Genomic DNA, 15,825 nt, shown 5'->3' on the forward strand with positions numbered 1-15,825 from the left:
AAAGTAACCGACAAACTAACAGAAAGAGGACATTCAAAGTCAAGGGATGAGGAATTAAATGCAGGGAAATCCACCAAGGACTAAGACAAACTTCCATCACGTTACGTTTGAAAGAAGCCATTAGATATAAAAGGACCAACTGATGAGACAGGAGGGAAACCAGGGTTGAAACCAGTGGCATCTCCTAGCACCCAAGTGCAGTGTTTCAAAGGAGGCATGAGCGACTGAGCCAAATCCAGCCAAGGGCCAGTAAAGGATCAAGAACCGATCGTTCAGTTTGGCAGAATGGAGGCTACTGCTAACCCTACCGAGCAATCTCAAGTGGAGAATGAAGGCATACTGAATGAACGGGAAAAGTAAATAAATGGACCGACCGACTGAATGACTGGCTAGATAGGTCCAAGTACCCAGTGATGCTCACTGGTTAGCTCACACTGGAAGGGATTAAGTCATCAACGACCATTTTAGAAACTGCACATTCTGCGCTTTCCTTAAATAACAGAATTATAAAATCGAAAGGAAGTCACGTGAAAGATGCTTAGACTCAAGTTACAGCACACACATAAGATTCTGTTATCGATCATAGATTCTAGTTCACTATAGAAGCAGCTTCATTAACTGAGCTTCTGCCTTTTTACAAATCACTCTAAAAACCCACGGTAAAAACAGCCCCTTTATGACCATGTCCTTCAGGTAAAAACCATCCCACCGAGGTTTCCTGAAGTTAAGATGTGTAGGCATTTTCTGTGTGTAGGCATATACATAGATACTGCTCTGCTTGAGGTGCCGAGTCGACTCTGCCCTGTCCATTATGTTATTACCATACACTCGCCCTTCATAGCACGTACCACATCAATTAAAATAAAGACGGCAGAATAATTTCACCACCTTTTACTTTCCTTGCTCAATCTTTACTGTGTCAAAGGTGCCAAGAGGGTAAAAATATAGGCTTAACTGTAACATTTTTTAAAAAAGGTGGGTTCCCACAGTATGGAGACGATTAAGTAAAAGTGAGTGGCAAACGTTTTTAAATTTAGAAATTTATTCTGTTTAATCCACAAGCTTTATATAGCTTTAGTTTAAAAAAAAAAAAAAACAAAACAAAAACAAAACAAAAACAGTGAAAACAAGACACTATTTCAAAGTCTGGGCCCTTCCAGCCTTCCAAATATGAGAGAGCTCTGAAAGTTGTATATACCAGTTGGAAGAACAAGACAAAATTATGAATGGAGCCGTGACATTTCATAAAACAAACTTTTATATAACTGAAGGATCCTTCCTGGGACTAGTTAATTGCCTTTACAAAAAAAACACAACAGAATAGAATGAAATTCCAGTGTTCCAAATCAACTTGTTACACATCCATATAAACCCACAGTGTCCTGGCAAACAACATGCTTTCATTTTCCGTCTCATCCTAGAGCTCGAATCTGGATTCATTTCAGCAGAGACTCCACAGGCAACAGGAAAGATTGTGGCATCAAAATGTTCATTTATACTTTTGTGGTAGTTCAACAGTGGTCTTATTTCTGGGCTAGCTTGCAAACCATACAAGGTTGGAAGCATCATAACTTAAATGGGTGCTAAGACTCAAATGAGAAAAAATAAAGGGGAAAAAAACCAAAAAACCGAAAAGAAAGGAAAACCTCTGGGAATAGCCAAGGCCTTTAAAGAAACCATAAGAATGCCAACAATATTGAAACCCCCTTTTTTAAAAAGGGGATTTTTTTTGGCTTAAAATATTTCACTCTAAATGAAATTTATGTCAGCTGTCAATGAAAGAATGTCACTAATACACTGTGGACACCTTTTGCAATGTAAATCCATGCCCTTTTTTTTTTACATGGTGAACTTCAACCTAGCAATTATTACAACAAATGTTATAGTCTAAAGCTCAAACACATTTTAGCAATTTTGAAATTGAATTGCGTACAAACCAAATAAAATGTACATCGTAACACACATTCCCACCTAAGACTGTGGGGACACTTGAGCCTTCCGCATCGACCTCAGCGCCTTTTCACGCAGGTGCTTTTCTAAGTCATCGAGGTTGTCTTCGGGCTCGCTTTCGGTCTCCTAAAACCAGAGGAGTCACACTGGTGAGTCTTGAGAAACTGGCGAAAAGGTGTGGGGTGCAGGGCAGAGCCACATCGTGGCAGCAGCTGCACAACTCTATGAATACACTAAAAACCCCTGAATCATATAGTTTCTTTTTTTTTAAGTTTTATTTTTGGGGCGCCAGGGTGGGTCAGTCGGTTGAGCGTCCAACTTCTGCTCGGGTCACGGTCTCGTGGTGAGTTCAAGCCCCGCATCGGGTTTGCTGCTGTTGGCACAGAACCCACTTTGCATCCTCTCTTCCCCCTTCTCTGTCCCTCCCCTGCTCGTGCTCTCCCTCTCAAAACTAAACTAAAAAAATGTTAAAAGCGTTATTTTTAAGTAATCTCCACCCACAACGTGGGGGTCAAACTCACGACCCTCAAGACCAAGAGTTGCATACTCTACCAACTAAGCCAACCAGGTGCTTCTGAATCACGCACCGTCAATGGGTAGATGGCATGTTAATTATACCTTAACGTTATTTTTTAAATACACATTAAGCTTTTGGTAGTCATTCATACTCTTTTCCTTAGCCTTGGCAAATTCCTGTTCTTGGTAGATCATCAAGGAATAGACCAGAAGACAGCTAACAGCCGAGGAGTCAATTACTGTAAAAAATTAGTTAGGATGCCTGGGTGGCTCAGTCAGTTAAGCATCTGACTTCGGCTCAGGTCGTGATCTCACAGTTCGTGAGCTTGAGCCCCACTTCTCTGTCCCTCGCCCACTTGTGCCCTCTCTCAAAATCAAATATCTGGCCATCTGTATAAACGGCAAGACAACATCCATACGCACCTTCTTAGGCTCGGGCTCCGCTTCTGGTTCCTCCTGTGCTGATGTGGTTGTGGGAGCAGCAATGGCTGCAGGGGTTACAGCAGCCGCAGCGGCTGCAGCCACGGCCTTTTCCTTCTTGTGTTTTTTGTGCTTCTTGTGCTTCTTATCCTTTTTGTGTTTCTTGTCCTTCTTTTTCTTCTTTTTCTTTCCACCTCCTTCTGGGTCTGAGTTCTAAAAATCCAGAAAAGTAACAAAAATAAAATCACCCTAAAATTTTGGCCAACTTAACATTTTATTCCTTCAAGATAATAACTAAATGGACAAATCCCAGGATTTCTTAAGGCCTCGGGGAGTGGAAAAGCCCAAGGCCAATTCCTACCAGGAAAACGATTTCTGGAGAGGAGAACCACAATGAAAGCAAAGATGCTCTTCGTGGATTTTAAGAGTCAGAATGGACCCCGAAGGAACGGATTCTATATGATTTTCCCCAACTAACTTCACATTACACCAGGTCTCCAAGCCACAAGCTGCAAGTCAGGGCTCCAGGATCCGGGGACACCTCCAGATGTAAGGAAAAGCAGCACGTGCAAAGGAAAAGATGTCTCTGAACTCAACTGGGTCTGAGGTGAATTCTGGCTCCCGAACCTGTTAATCATCTGACCTCAGACAAATCCCCTTTTTCTGAGCCCCTTTTGTCAACCTAAAATTGGTTCAGCAATCCCTGATAAAGCTGTTAGAAGAATCAAATGGGTGTATCTGTAAACCATCCACAATAAGAGCCCAAAAGGTAGCAGGATTTGAAGAAATACAGCTATTATTCTAAATATACGCTTGTATGAATGCCAGGTCTCTAGCCACCGTATGACTTCTCTTATCTCTAGAATGGAGGTAGTGTGCTTGTCAATGCATACGGTTGACCCTTGAACAATGTGGGGCATAAGAGGTAAATCCCCCACATAGTTTTGAAAATCTGCAGTAACTTTGGACTCCCCGTCCCCAAACTTAACAGCCTATGTAGACCAGACGCCTTATTGGTAAGTTGATTAACACGTATTTTGAATGTTAAACATACACTGCATTCTTACAATACAGTGAACTAGAGAAAAGTAAATATTAAGAAAAGCGTAAGGAAGAGGAAACACATGCACAGTGCTGTTCTGTACTGATCAAAAAGACTCCACAGAGAAGTGGCCCTGCCCCACGTTGCTCAAAGGTCAGCTGTTTCCCATTTCAGCCAGTAATTCTCAGGCTTTACAACTCATTTTTTGTTAAAGAAGTAAATGTATTTCCTATTGAAGAAAAAAGAAGAGCACTACATGTAAAGAAAAATTAAGATTACTCATCGTTTCTCTTTCTAACATATAACCACTGTTAACATTAGAATTTTTTCCTTTATGACAAAGGAGCCATACTAACACACACGATCTAATTTTGAAAGTTTTACTGATTCTGTGATCTTAACAGTCCCCAAATGTGTCGAAAAGCAGAAATACAGTCCAACTTTAACCACCAAGGTTATACAATTTACAGTATTAGACATAATGTCAATTAGTGGGTGGCTAGAATATTAAGCATGGACTATGATGCAACCACCACCACTTAATCTGTGCTTCCTTGAAGTCCATCTGAACTAAAGAAAATGCTGCTGCTCTGAGCCACAAAAAACAAAAAAAAACTGTCTTTGCTTCCAAGTGACCACATAAAATTATAAAGATAAAACAGGGCAGACACATACCCTTGCCGGAGATGGGCTTGGTGTTGGGCTTTTAGCCTTTTTGACCGGTACCGCTGGTGACCAGTTGGTAGAGGGTGACTGAGACTGGACAGGAGACTGAGGTGCTGGGGGTTTTTTAACTGCCGGCTCAGGAGATCCTGAGACAGATCGGGAGGATGAAACCCTCCTTACAGACTGAGGGCTTGGTGAGGCAGCCCTAGAAATAGAGGGGAAGAACAAAACATTTAATATCCAAGAACAAAGGTCTTTCCCAAGAGAAAATAACCCACTTCCATTATATAATGAAGTCACACACTTTTAAGTATTTTAGAGTACTTAGTTTGCTAGCTGATTCTACTAACACATATCATCTAAGTCTCCTGGAGAGTAGTTTAAGTCCCATAATCCTCTATCCATTGTTAATACTTCCTATATGAAATTAAGAATGCCCAATTCCTTGTAATCAAGACTGCTTTTATCAGTCATACATAGCCGTGCAAGAAAATGTTCTATGCATTACTTCAGAGTTCAGTTTTGGAAACACACATCCCTCAATAAACCAGACAACCCCTAAGAACCAAGTAAAATCCTATGGCATTTAGTGTGTGCCAAAAGGAACTACCCTGAAAACAGAAAATGAATCTGCAAGTAGTACCTTTAACCTGCCTCACAAGCCTGTTTTCCCACCAGCTAATTTTCTGTAATTTCTCAGTAAAGGTAAAAAAGGCTTCCAAACATAAAAGGCTATGCAAATTAGTGTTCCCAACCAAAAAAGCATAAAATATTTTTACTTCTTTGTCTTTTTGGGTTCCGGAGTCCTGGAGACTCTCCTAATGGGCCTAGTACTTGGAGATGGGGACTGCCTTCTTTGGGGTGATGATGACGCTCCTCTTCGAACAGGTGGAGGACTTGAGGAGGTCTGAGGAGCTCGAGGCCGTGGTGAGGGCGAATGCCGTTTGTTTGGTTGTGGTGACCGGGGCTCCCGGGTAGATCGGCTCGGGGAAGACCCTTTCCTATGCTTTGATGATAACGAAGGCGAACGTCTCTTGGTGACCGGGGAGCTTCTTTGTTTGGGAGGTGGAGAATGGGAGACCCGGCGCTTTGGTGGTGGAGATGGCGAGGCCCTACGTTTAGGAGGGGGAGGTGGAGAAGCCGTTCTTCTCTTTGGAGGCGGAGAAGGAGAGTATCTCCTCTGTATTGGAGGAGAGTATCTTCTTGGGGAAGGTGAGCGGCGCCGGGGGGGAGGAGAAGGAGTCCTAGGAAAAATACACCATTAAGTCGGAAGGTCCAGTAGAATAAGGCAACAGGATGCACAGAAAACTAACCAGCAGTTATGGCGCCACTGTAGTTAGCACCAGGCAGAAAGTGTTTCCAATTAAAAATTGGAATTAATTAAAAATTAATTAATTAATTAAAAAAATATTTAATTGGAAACACTATGCCTTTATCCTCATTTAAAGGAAAAGAAATCACTTAGTGGATTTATCCTAGATGACTATAAAAGAGGACATTCTGCTTAATGGAGAAATCTGAAGTTTTTGGAATTAAAGTTTATTATGTCATTTAACGTAATCCATATGGAATCTGAATGTTTTTCTGAGAAGAGAATCTTGCATAAACTGAACATCCTTATCATCATGCAATAGCTAGCCAAATACATTAGCAGGACTCTTACTATGGGCAACTTAGGATATCTGGACTTTATTTTATTTTTTTGGTGTTTACTTATTTTTGAGAGAGAGAGAGAGAGAGAGCGAGCGGGGGAGGGGCAGAGGGCAGAGACACACAATCCGAAGCAGGCTCCAGGCTCTGAGCTGTCAGCACAGAGCCCGACACGGGGCTTGAACTCACAAGCTGTGAGAACATGACCTGAGCCAAAGTCAGCCGCCCAACCGACTGAGCCACCTAGGAGCCCCAGGAAATCTGTACTTTAAAGAGCTCTTCTATGTGGTGCTCTCTTGAGCTGGCATTTAGACTTAGTATTAATAACAAGAGTTCACTTGCACAAGTTTTAAAAGATATCTCTACACCCACACCACCCTGCCAAGGACAGACTTGCATTTTATGTCTCAAAAACCACTTTTGACTGTAAGTCTACCTACTAGAACAATGCTTCGCTGAGGAAGTCCAAGCTGGACTTCCTCTTAATGCTTATTTCCTCCATAATCCTCACATGCCTCTTTAAAAATTAGACCTGAATAGAACATTCAGTTCCAACTGCCTAATTTGCTCCTGAAATGTTCAGACCTTAAGCTAAAAGTATCTTCAACTTTACAATAGACCACTTTTTGTTCAACATGGTAATGGGAACCTCCATTTCCTCACCTGAAAAATGGGAACAATACCACCTACCAAGTAAGTTCACCTCAAGGACTAGAAATGAAGTATATAAAACACCTACAGCACTTTACCTGGCATATAACGGGCACTCATATTGCTTGGTAACGTATTTGAGTAATATCATTACAAATCTTTTCCCCCCTTTATTTTGAAACCATTTCGATTTACGGAAGAGTTACAAAAATAATGGAGAGTTGCCACTTAACAGCTCACATAACCACAAAAAAATTATCCAAATTATGAAATTAATCCTAGCACTAACTTGGTATTAACTAAAATACAACTCCACAGTTTCCCACTAATGCCTCTTTTCTGTTCCAGGTTCTAAAAATCAGAATTCTACATTATATTTAGTTATCATGCGTCCTTAGTTTCTGCCAATACATAACCATTCCTGTCTTACGTGACTGGTGTTTTTAAAGAGTACTAGTCGGTTACCTTGTAGAATATCCTTCAATTGGGTTTGTCTGATATATCCTAATAAATTTGACTGAGGTTCTGTAGAATTGGTAAGGCTGCTACAGAGGTATCTGGGAATTATATAATACCACTATGTGTTACTGCTAACTTTGAATCCTTACTTAAGGAGGTATCTGACAGAATTCCGCACTGTAAAACTTAGTATTTTTCCCTTTATAATCACAAAATAGAGTGACTTCACCTTTTAATTTAACATCTTTGTTGACATGTGATTCACACACCTTAAAATATAACCATTTTAGGGGCGCCTGGGTGGCTCAGTTAGGTAAGCATCTGACTTTAGCTCAGGTCATGATGTCATGGCTCATTTGAGCCCTGCGTCAGGCTCTGTGCTGACAGCTCGGAGCCTGGAGCCTGCTTCCGATTCTATGTCTCCCTCTCCCTGCCCCTCCCCTGCTTGTAGTCTGTCTCTCTTTCTCAAAAATAAACATTAAAAAAGAAAAAAAAAAAGTTAAGTTGTTCCCATCAGCTACAACTAGCAAATCCGATAAAATACCTTCGTCGAGGTGGCGGTGTGGGAGACCTGCGCCTTCGAGGAGGAGGGGCAGGAGAAGGAGAACGGCGCCTTCTGGTGGGTGGTGGGGAGGGGGTCCTCCTCCGTCTACCACTAAAAAAAAAAAAAAAAATTACAAGTTATTTGGAGTCAGCAGCATTTACAATTAAGTGATCCAGATGATATAGTTTTAATCATTGTTAACCAAAAGTGCAGTCAACTGTTCCACTATCCCTCAGAGCAATGTTTTTCATAGTAAACAGGATCATTAGCAAGGCTCTGTCTGAGAACCAGCATTTTAGAAAATCATAATTTTACTTGTTAACGGTAAATTTTGTTTTATAAAATTTTTGTTTCAGTATATACATATGCAGAGTCTGGGTCATGATATAGAAATTCTCAACATGACACAGGGTAAAAAAAAGTTCGAAAACACTGCCTGAAAGCATTGGAATGCACATCAGTTACCTAGGAGACTAATCTGAGTCTGTGCTCACCAGGCCCAGACTACGTATGGTCTAGCCAGTATGTGCTAAAAAGGCTCTCTAGGTGATTGTTTCCTTATCAGAAACAGAACTGCTTTAAAACCCAGAAAAGTTCAATGTTCTAACTCAGAAATTTTAAATTTGGGGACTTATGGCCCCAGATCTATATGTCACTGTTCCAAGTTCTCGATTTTTAAAAATGTATTTCCAGTATTCAAGAGTTGGCTCACTATTAACTAAAAACACTATCTCAAAAACAAAGGATTAAAAATTGAGCACTAAAGCTATCACTGGGAGCAGTGTGGTTGAAACACAATCTTAGGAACCTTAATTCTGAGCTGTTACACACTTAACAAACACAAATGCACACATGAAAAATAAAATTGTATCAACTGGACTAACTCATAGCAATCTCCCCAGATTTATATTAAAATATACACCAAGCCAGTTTGCCATAATCACATAATGTAGTTTTCAAATTCTTGCCCAGCATAGGACTGAGGTTTCCTGTGAATCTGGAAATATTTTCTACAGTTTACTAGTCTTGATCTCCCTTTAAAACTAAAGAGTGCTCTGTTACTAACAGAACAGAAAAAATTCTGAAATTCATTTAAATTTTATTTTCACAATTTAATTTTCAATTTCAATTTGTTTATGCCTCGTGGGGACTAAGACTTCACTTGGAACAGATTTATAATAAACTACAAAAGGCAATCTATCTAGACAGAAAAGCTTTGGATGAAATGAAATGTAGATACCGAACTACTAATTATACGAAAATACAGTAAAGGAGAAACCACTTTACTAGCGGGGTTAACCTGAGAATTACAGGACCTGGGGAGACAAGATGACCACAGTACTGATTCAACAGGTAAGCAAGATTTCAAATAGGAGAAGACATTTGGGTTTTAACTTAAAAAGAAGAAAGAAAAGTTTACAGGTGCAAACTTAGAAAATGAAGTGATATAAAGAACTCCCAATGTTATCAGTAAATATAATAACCTAAGAGGCTATTACTGTTGATTATGTAACTTCTCTTTAAATCTAACCAGAAACTCTCATTAAAAAATTGGGACTCAGATTAGAATCTATTATGATACACTAATGGCCTGAGATATTTATTTTGTGCCTCATCTTCACTTGTAAAATGAAAGGCTCAGAGGAACCAAAAGGTCCCTTCCAGTGAGGACCTTCGATGTCCTGTTTCTATGTAGGAAAATAACCAAAAAGAACAAATAACACCATAACCAAACTAGCATAACTTAAGGAATGCCAGAAAAATCTAATAATCGCTTAAGACTGGAGTCTTGACACCACACGGCTCTATGATCCGAAGGCTACAGGGTTCTACCTGAGCTGGTAAGGCACACATTTTACGAGTTAAAACAAAAAGCTGATTTCTTTGAGATCAATCTATTTCAATTTTTCTGTGTACACTAAAAAAAAAAAAAAAAAAAAAAGAAGAAGAAAAAAGACATAAATGCCAGGTTTAATATATTTCCAAGATTTGGTCAAGCTTGTTCACTGTATTATTCGAAATTCTGAATCCTTAATAGATTTCATCCGCTTAATCTAACAACAGAAAGCTAAGCATTTTCTAGTGTTACTCTGAATGATGCCAAGCTAAGCTTTCAACTGCGTGCAGAAATTGAGTAGGAAAGTGTGCCCTCAAATTGCGTGAGAACCGGTTTCAGTAAGTCTCAATATGTGATGTCACTAACCCTCAAGTATGCAGGAAGACAGGTTTTATCAGAAGGGGCCAGCCTGCTCTCAGAACAACCTCACTTCACTAGCCATGCTGGTAATGAAGACAAGAAATAGAGGGGCGCCTGGGTGGCGCAGTCGGTTAAGTGTCCGACTTCAGCCAGGTCGCGATCTCGCGGTCCGTGAGTTCGAGCCCCGCGTCGGGCTCTGGGCTAATGGCTCGGAGCCTGGAGCCTGTTTCCAATTCTGTGTCTCCCTCTCTCTCTGCCCCTCCCCCGTTCATGCTCTGTCTCTCTCTGTCCCAAAAATAAATAAACGTTGAAAAAAAAAAATTAAAAAAAAAAAAAAAAAAAAAGAAATAGAGATGTGATGCCAACCTCTTAATACTATGATCAATGTACCTCGTTATCCTTTAAGTTGAGGAGTGTTCGATCCCAGAGACACTCCCAGAGACATGTGTTTCAAACATGGAAAATGTTACTTTGTCAAAATTTAAACTTAACGTAGGAAATAATAAAAAAAACCCAGGCTGTATGTCCCCTCTTAAAAATACAGTAACTACTGAGATGCCTGGCTGGCTCAGTCAGTGGAGCGTGTGACTCTTGATCAAGGGGTTGTGATTAAGCCCCGTGTTGAGTGTAGAGATTACTTAAAAAAATAAAATCTTAAAAATAAACAGAATAAATACTGAAGCATGATTCCAAAGAATTCTTCCTCCATCTTTAAATCCTGGACACCTGATAGCCAATTTCTAACATCACTAAAACTCAAGGCCTTTTTAAAGAGGAAAACCAAAACACCCTGGAGCAGGATAATGAACATCAGTGTTGCGGAGAAATTGCTTTCCAATATAGAAAGTAGTTCCCGAACAGGTGGAAAAAAGAAATCTTACCACTAACCTGATTTTGTAAAGCAACTTTTTAGCTGCTGTACTAGACTTTTCACAGAAGTCAGGGGTAATTATGGCTGGAAACAGAATACCTTAGCATCTAAGTTTATCTTTCTCTTAAAGGTTTTTTATTTTTTATTGTCAAGTATTCTGCAGCACAAATACACTACTTTGTTCCATCGCAAACATTGCTGACTAGTTCCAAAGAATCTTTCCAAGAGAACTCTTACTAATTGAGACTACCTAAAACAAAACAGTTTCAAAAAGTGAGCCATAAACAGGACAATGTGATCATTTCAGGAAAGATACTCAGAAATTCAGCAGCAGCTAAGACCCCCCCTTCCCCCCAAGCAGAAGACCAGTGAAGACAGTATAATGGTATAATGCCAATAGCACGGGTCGAAGATCTGGCTTTGTCACTTTACTTACTACCCTAACAAACTCATTTTACCACTTCTGGGCCTGTTTTCTTTTTCTCACTTAATGGGATAAGCTACAATTAGAGATTTCTATTTCTATTTAAGCTCTAAAATGTTACGTTTTACAATCCCACAGATACCTGATCAAAAAGGTTCAATAAAAATATGCAACCTACTTTCCTACTGTGGGAAACACTCAACAGAGCCAGAGCCTCACTTTCATCTTTAGTCTTTCTAGTCTTTCCCAAATTTTTCTTGTCTACCCTAAAGTCATCACAAAGTCCCTCCCCACTAAATCTAAGGAGCAATTATTATTATCCTATCTCTTGGAAAATATCCAAGTACTGTAATTGCACAAAAATCTAAGCTCAAATGGTACTCTAAAATGAACACTGTGTAAGTCTATCATTAATTTGACATGTAAAGAAATACACTTTTAATAAACTTAAACATCTGAGGAACTTCTCCACAACCATACCCACTGTATACCTAGGAATGGCATCAGGTTACCTAAACAGCAAATAAAGTCACTAAAACTTTGACATGTAACCCTAATTTACAAAGTAGCGTCTAACCAACCTTTTAGTCATTGGCGATTGCCATCGCTTTCCCATTTGCATCCTGAGAGCAGTGGAGAAAAACAAAGGTCAAGAATTCCATTCACCAAATTATTTACTTCAATGGAGTTAAGTATCACTAATGAAGATTCATTTTTTTTTTTTTTACATGTTCAAAGATATTCAGAAGTTAATGCTATGATTTAACTGATCTAGTCATGCAGACATATGACATGGTGGTACAAAACTTAACATCTCATTACTAGTGGTAACCACCAAATAAAGCAAAGAAAAATTCCAAAACCTCCCAAATCTGACCACCTCCTTCTAGGAGCCCTTGAAATGAAGGAATTAACCAATTTCTAAAATAAACCTGTAGCCCATCCCATAAGTTACGAAGTTTCATCACAACTACACAGAACACCAGTGAAGACTACTGAAGAAAAGACATTACCGAGGGGAAGTCTCTTTCTGGCGCTTTCGAGGTGATGGAGAGGCACTCCGGGAAGGGGAATGTCTCCGCCGCCTGCCTACCTCACCATTCTTCACATGGGACCTTTTGGGTCGCTCATCTTCTGAGGAAGAAGAGGAGCCAGAATCTATAATTACACAATAAAGAAAAAACCACATTACACCTATGCTTAAGAGTCTGCCCACATTTTATGAATCTAAGTAGATAGGAGTGTCCAAATTAGCAAGTTAAGTCCCTAATGTAGCGAGCACGTATGTAAGCCATCAGTTCTAAATAAAGGTTACTATCAATATATGGTCAATGACTTGAAAGCCAAGCATAAACATATATTATTATACAATTATATAAATCATTCCCATAGCACACTCCAACAAGACATAAGCATCCCTTAAGAATCTAGTGATCTGCCAAATAACTAAGCTTAAAAAGCATTTCAAGTGGGGCACCTGGGTGGCTCAGTCAGTTGAGCATCTGATTCTTGATTTTGGCTCAGGTCATGATCTCATGGTTTGTGAGTTCAAGTCCTGCCATCGGGGATCTCTCTGCTTGGGATTCTCTCTCTCCCTCTCTCTCTGCCCCTTCCCCACTCATGTGCTCTCTCAAAATTAACAAACATTAAAAAAAGCACTTCAGGGGCGCCTGGGTGGCGCAGTTGGTTAAGCGTCCGACTTCAGCCAGGTCACGATCTTGCGGTCCGTGAGTTCGAGCCCCGCGTCAGGCTCTGGGCTGATGGCTCAGAGCCTGGAGCCTGGTTCCGATTCTGTGTCTCCCTCTCTCTCTGCCCCTCCCCCGTTCATGCTCGGTCTCTCTCTGTCCCAAAAATAAATAAACGTTGAAAAAAAAAAAAATTAAAAAAAAAAAAAGCACTTCAAGCAATTACTTGATTCTTTTACTTTAAGCACTTATTTTTAATTTTTAATGTTTATTCATTTTTGAGAGAGAGAGAGACATAGTGTGAGTGGGGGAGGGGCAGAGAAGAGGGAGACACAGAATCTGAAGCAGGCTCCAGGCTCTGAGTTGTCAGCACAGAACCTGACGCGGGGCTTTAACCCACGAACTGTGAGATCATGACCTGAGCTGATGTCGGATACTTAACCAACTGAGTCACCCAGGTGCCCTGAGCACTTATTTAAAAAAAAAAATTTTTTTTTTAAGGCACTTTTAAAGCTACTGAAAGTCATCTTAGGGTCTGAAGAACTTATTTCCACATCCCTAGCACTTATCATACAAACAAAAAAAAAATGTATGTAACAAGCCTTTCCTTACAGACCTGGTAGCAAACGTCCAGGACTGCAAAGAGAAAAACTTCCAACTGTTTGCACAGGGTTTCCTGAACTTAAAATAACAATTATTCCCAAATATCAAAACTTACATTTAAAGTAAAGTCCCAAGCACCAAAAAACACCCAAGACCTACATGCATTTTAAAACCTTTCTATGATTAACTTCATGTTAAAAGAACTGCAAAAGCTCTATGGCTTTTAACAGACCCAATGCCGCTGTGGGGTGTTTTTGTCTCTATCTTATAATTGAGAAGCAAAAATAGCACATCTAGACTTGGTCACAAAGACCCACTGAGCTAATATAATTAATTTTTATTAATTAAATAACAAATATTATTTACTCAATTATTTACAAAATACACACACACAGAAAAACCCAGAAACAACCTAAATGTCTAAGTAGGTGACTGACTCAATAAATCATAGTATGTTATTATAATAAAAAAAGTTTTGGTGATTTAAAAAATTAGATCTATGAACAGGGAAAAATATCTCTATTAAGTTAAAAAGGGAGACAACATAATCTAAAGTTTGAGCTTACGTAATTTTTTTGTTGTTTTGTTTTTTGCCTATTTTTTTAAATGTTTATTTTTGAAGAGAGACAGAGTGTGAGTAGGGGAGGGGCAGAGAGAGGGAGGAAGACACAGAATCCAAAGCAGGCTCCGGGCTCTGACCTGTCAGCCCAGAGCTGATGTGGGGCTCGAACCCACAAACTGTGAGATCATGACCTGAGCCGAAGTTGGGTCGCTTAACCGATTGGGTTAACCGCCTAACCCAGGTGCCCGTTTTTTGCCAATTTAAACCACAGATCCGCATACGTGGCACAGAAAATTTCTGAACGAAGACTTTAGGGAGGGGCACCTGGGTGGCTCAGTCAGTTGAGCGTCTGACTCTTAATTTCAGCTCAGGTCGTGATCTCGAGGTTCATGGGTTCGAGCCCTGCCTCACCCTCTGTGCTGACAACGTAGAGCCTACTTTGGATCCTCTGTTGCCCCTGTCTCTGCCCCATTTACGCATGTAGGCGTACTCTCTCTCTCAAAAATAAACAAACATAAAAAAAAAAAAAAAAAAGCTTTAAGGAGTAACACTAGAGATTGGGAAAAGAAATCCACTTTTCCTGGGCACCTGGGTGGCTCAGTTGGTCAAGCCATCTGACTTCAGCTCAGGTCATGATCTTACAGTTTGTGGGTATGAGCCCCACATTGGGCTCTGTGCTGACAGCTTAAAGCCTGAAGCCTGCTTTGAATTCTGTGTCTCCCTCTCTCTCTGCCCCTTCCTTGCTCATGCTCTGTCTCTATCTCTCAAAAATAAATAAAAATGTTTAAAAAAAAAACATTAAAAAAAAATCTACTTTCCCAAATTTTATACCTCTGTTTTTACTTTTGTACTATAAAGGTCTACTATGTTCATAACAACTTAAAAGAAAATTAAACTTTAAGACTGAAAACTAAAAACCAAAAACTAATACTTCCTCCCCTTAAAGAGATTTCCATGTAAGCACGTATTTTTCCTAAGTACACTCACTACACTGATGGATATTTATATTTTAAGTAGTTTTCATCAGGAAATACAGGTAGAAAACAGATGAATCCATGTCCATACCAGATGAAGACTGCTGGTTCTGTCGTCTGTACTGACGTCTCTGCTGCACAGAATCTGCTGCAGCCATTTTGCCACCTTTATCTTCTTCTGAAAGATGGATGCATTTAGAAAAGTGTTTCTTTAGTTACACATACAGAACACGTAACATACTTGAAATGGAAAATGGTCTCTTAAACTTTTATCCGATTGGGTCAAGCAATACAACCACACACACACACACACACACACACACACACACACACACACACACACATTTTTAACAACCACCACAAAAAGCTTAAAATCCCAATTTAAAATGCTGACTTTAAGGGTGCCTGGGTGGTTGAACATCCAACTTTGTGTCAGGTCATGATCTCATGGCCTGTGGGTTCGAGCCCGTCTGGCTTTGTGCTGACAGCTCAGAGCCTGGAGACTGCTTCGAATTCTGTGTCTCCCCATCTCTGTCCCTCCCCCACTCACACACTCTCTCTCTCTCTCTCAAAAATAAGCATTAAAAATACAAACAAATAAGTAAAAATAA

General features: G+C 40.0%; 1 protein-coding gene across 14 annotated transcripts in view; it reads right to left on the minus strand.

Annotated features, from left to right (window-relative positions):
• Positions 1-1,240: 1,240 nt before the first annotated feature.
• Positions 1,241-15,825, minus strand: part of SRRM1 (serine and arginine repetitive matrix 1) — a 32,663-nt gene continuing 18,078 nt past the window's right edge. For 6 of the 14 annotated variants that reach the window (XM_047870579.1, XM_047870569.1, XM_047870567.1 and 3 more), the window contains 8 exons: positions 15,306-15,392; positions 12,404-12,548; positions 11,972-12,013; positions 7,899-8,009; positions 5,374-5,838; positions 4,604-4,799; positions 2,890-3,099; positions 1,241-2,076 (listed from right to left, as the gene is read on the minus strand). In XM_047870579.1, the coding sequence (XP_047726535.1) occupies positions 1,972-2,076; positions 2,890-3,099; positions 4,604-4,799; positions 5,374-5,838; positions 7,899-8,009; positions 11,972-12,013; positions 12,404-12,548; positions 15,306-15,392 (1,361 nt within the window). In that variant the 3' untranslated portion in view covers positions 1,241-1,971. The remainder of the gene's footprint in view (positions 2,077-2,889; positions 3,100-4,603; positions 4,800-5,373; positions 5,839-7,898; positions 8,010-11,971; positions 12,014-12,403; positions 12,549-15,305; positions 15,393-15,825) is intronic. The other 8 variants (XM_047870571.1, XM_047870568.1, XM_047870577.1 and 5 more) reach the window with 5 other exon arrangements.

The sequence above is a fragment of the Prionailurus viverrinus genome, chromosome C1 (assembly GCF_022837055.1).
Source record: "Prionailurus viverrinus isolate Anna chromosome C1, UM_Priviv_1.0, whole genome shotgun sequence".
Taxonomy (NCBI): domain Eukaryota; kingdom Metazoa; phylum Chordata; class Mammalia; order Carnivora; family Felidae; genus Prionailurus; species Prionailurus viverrinus.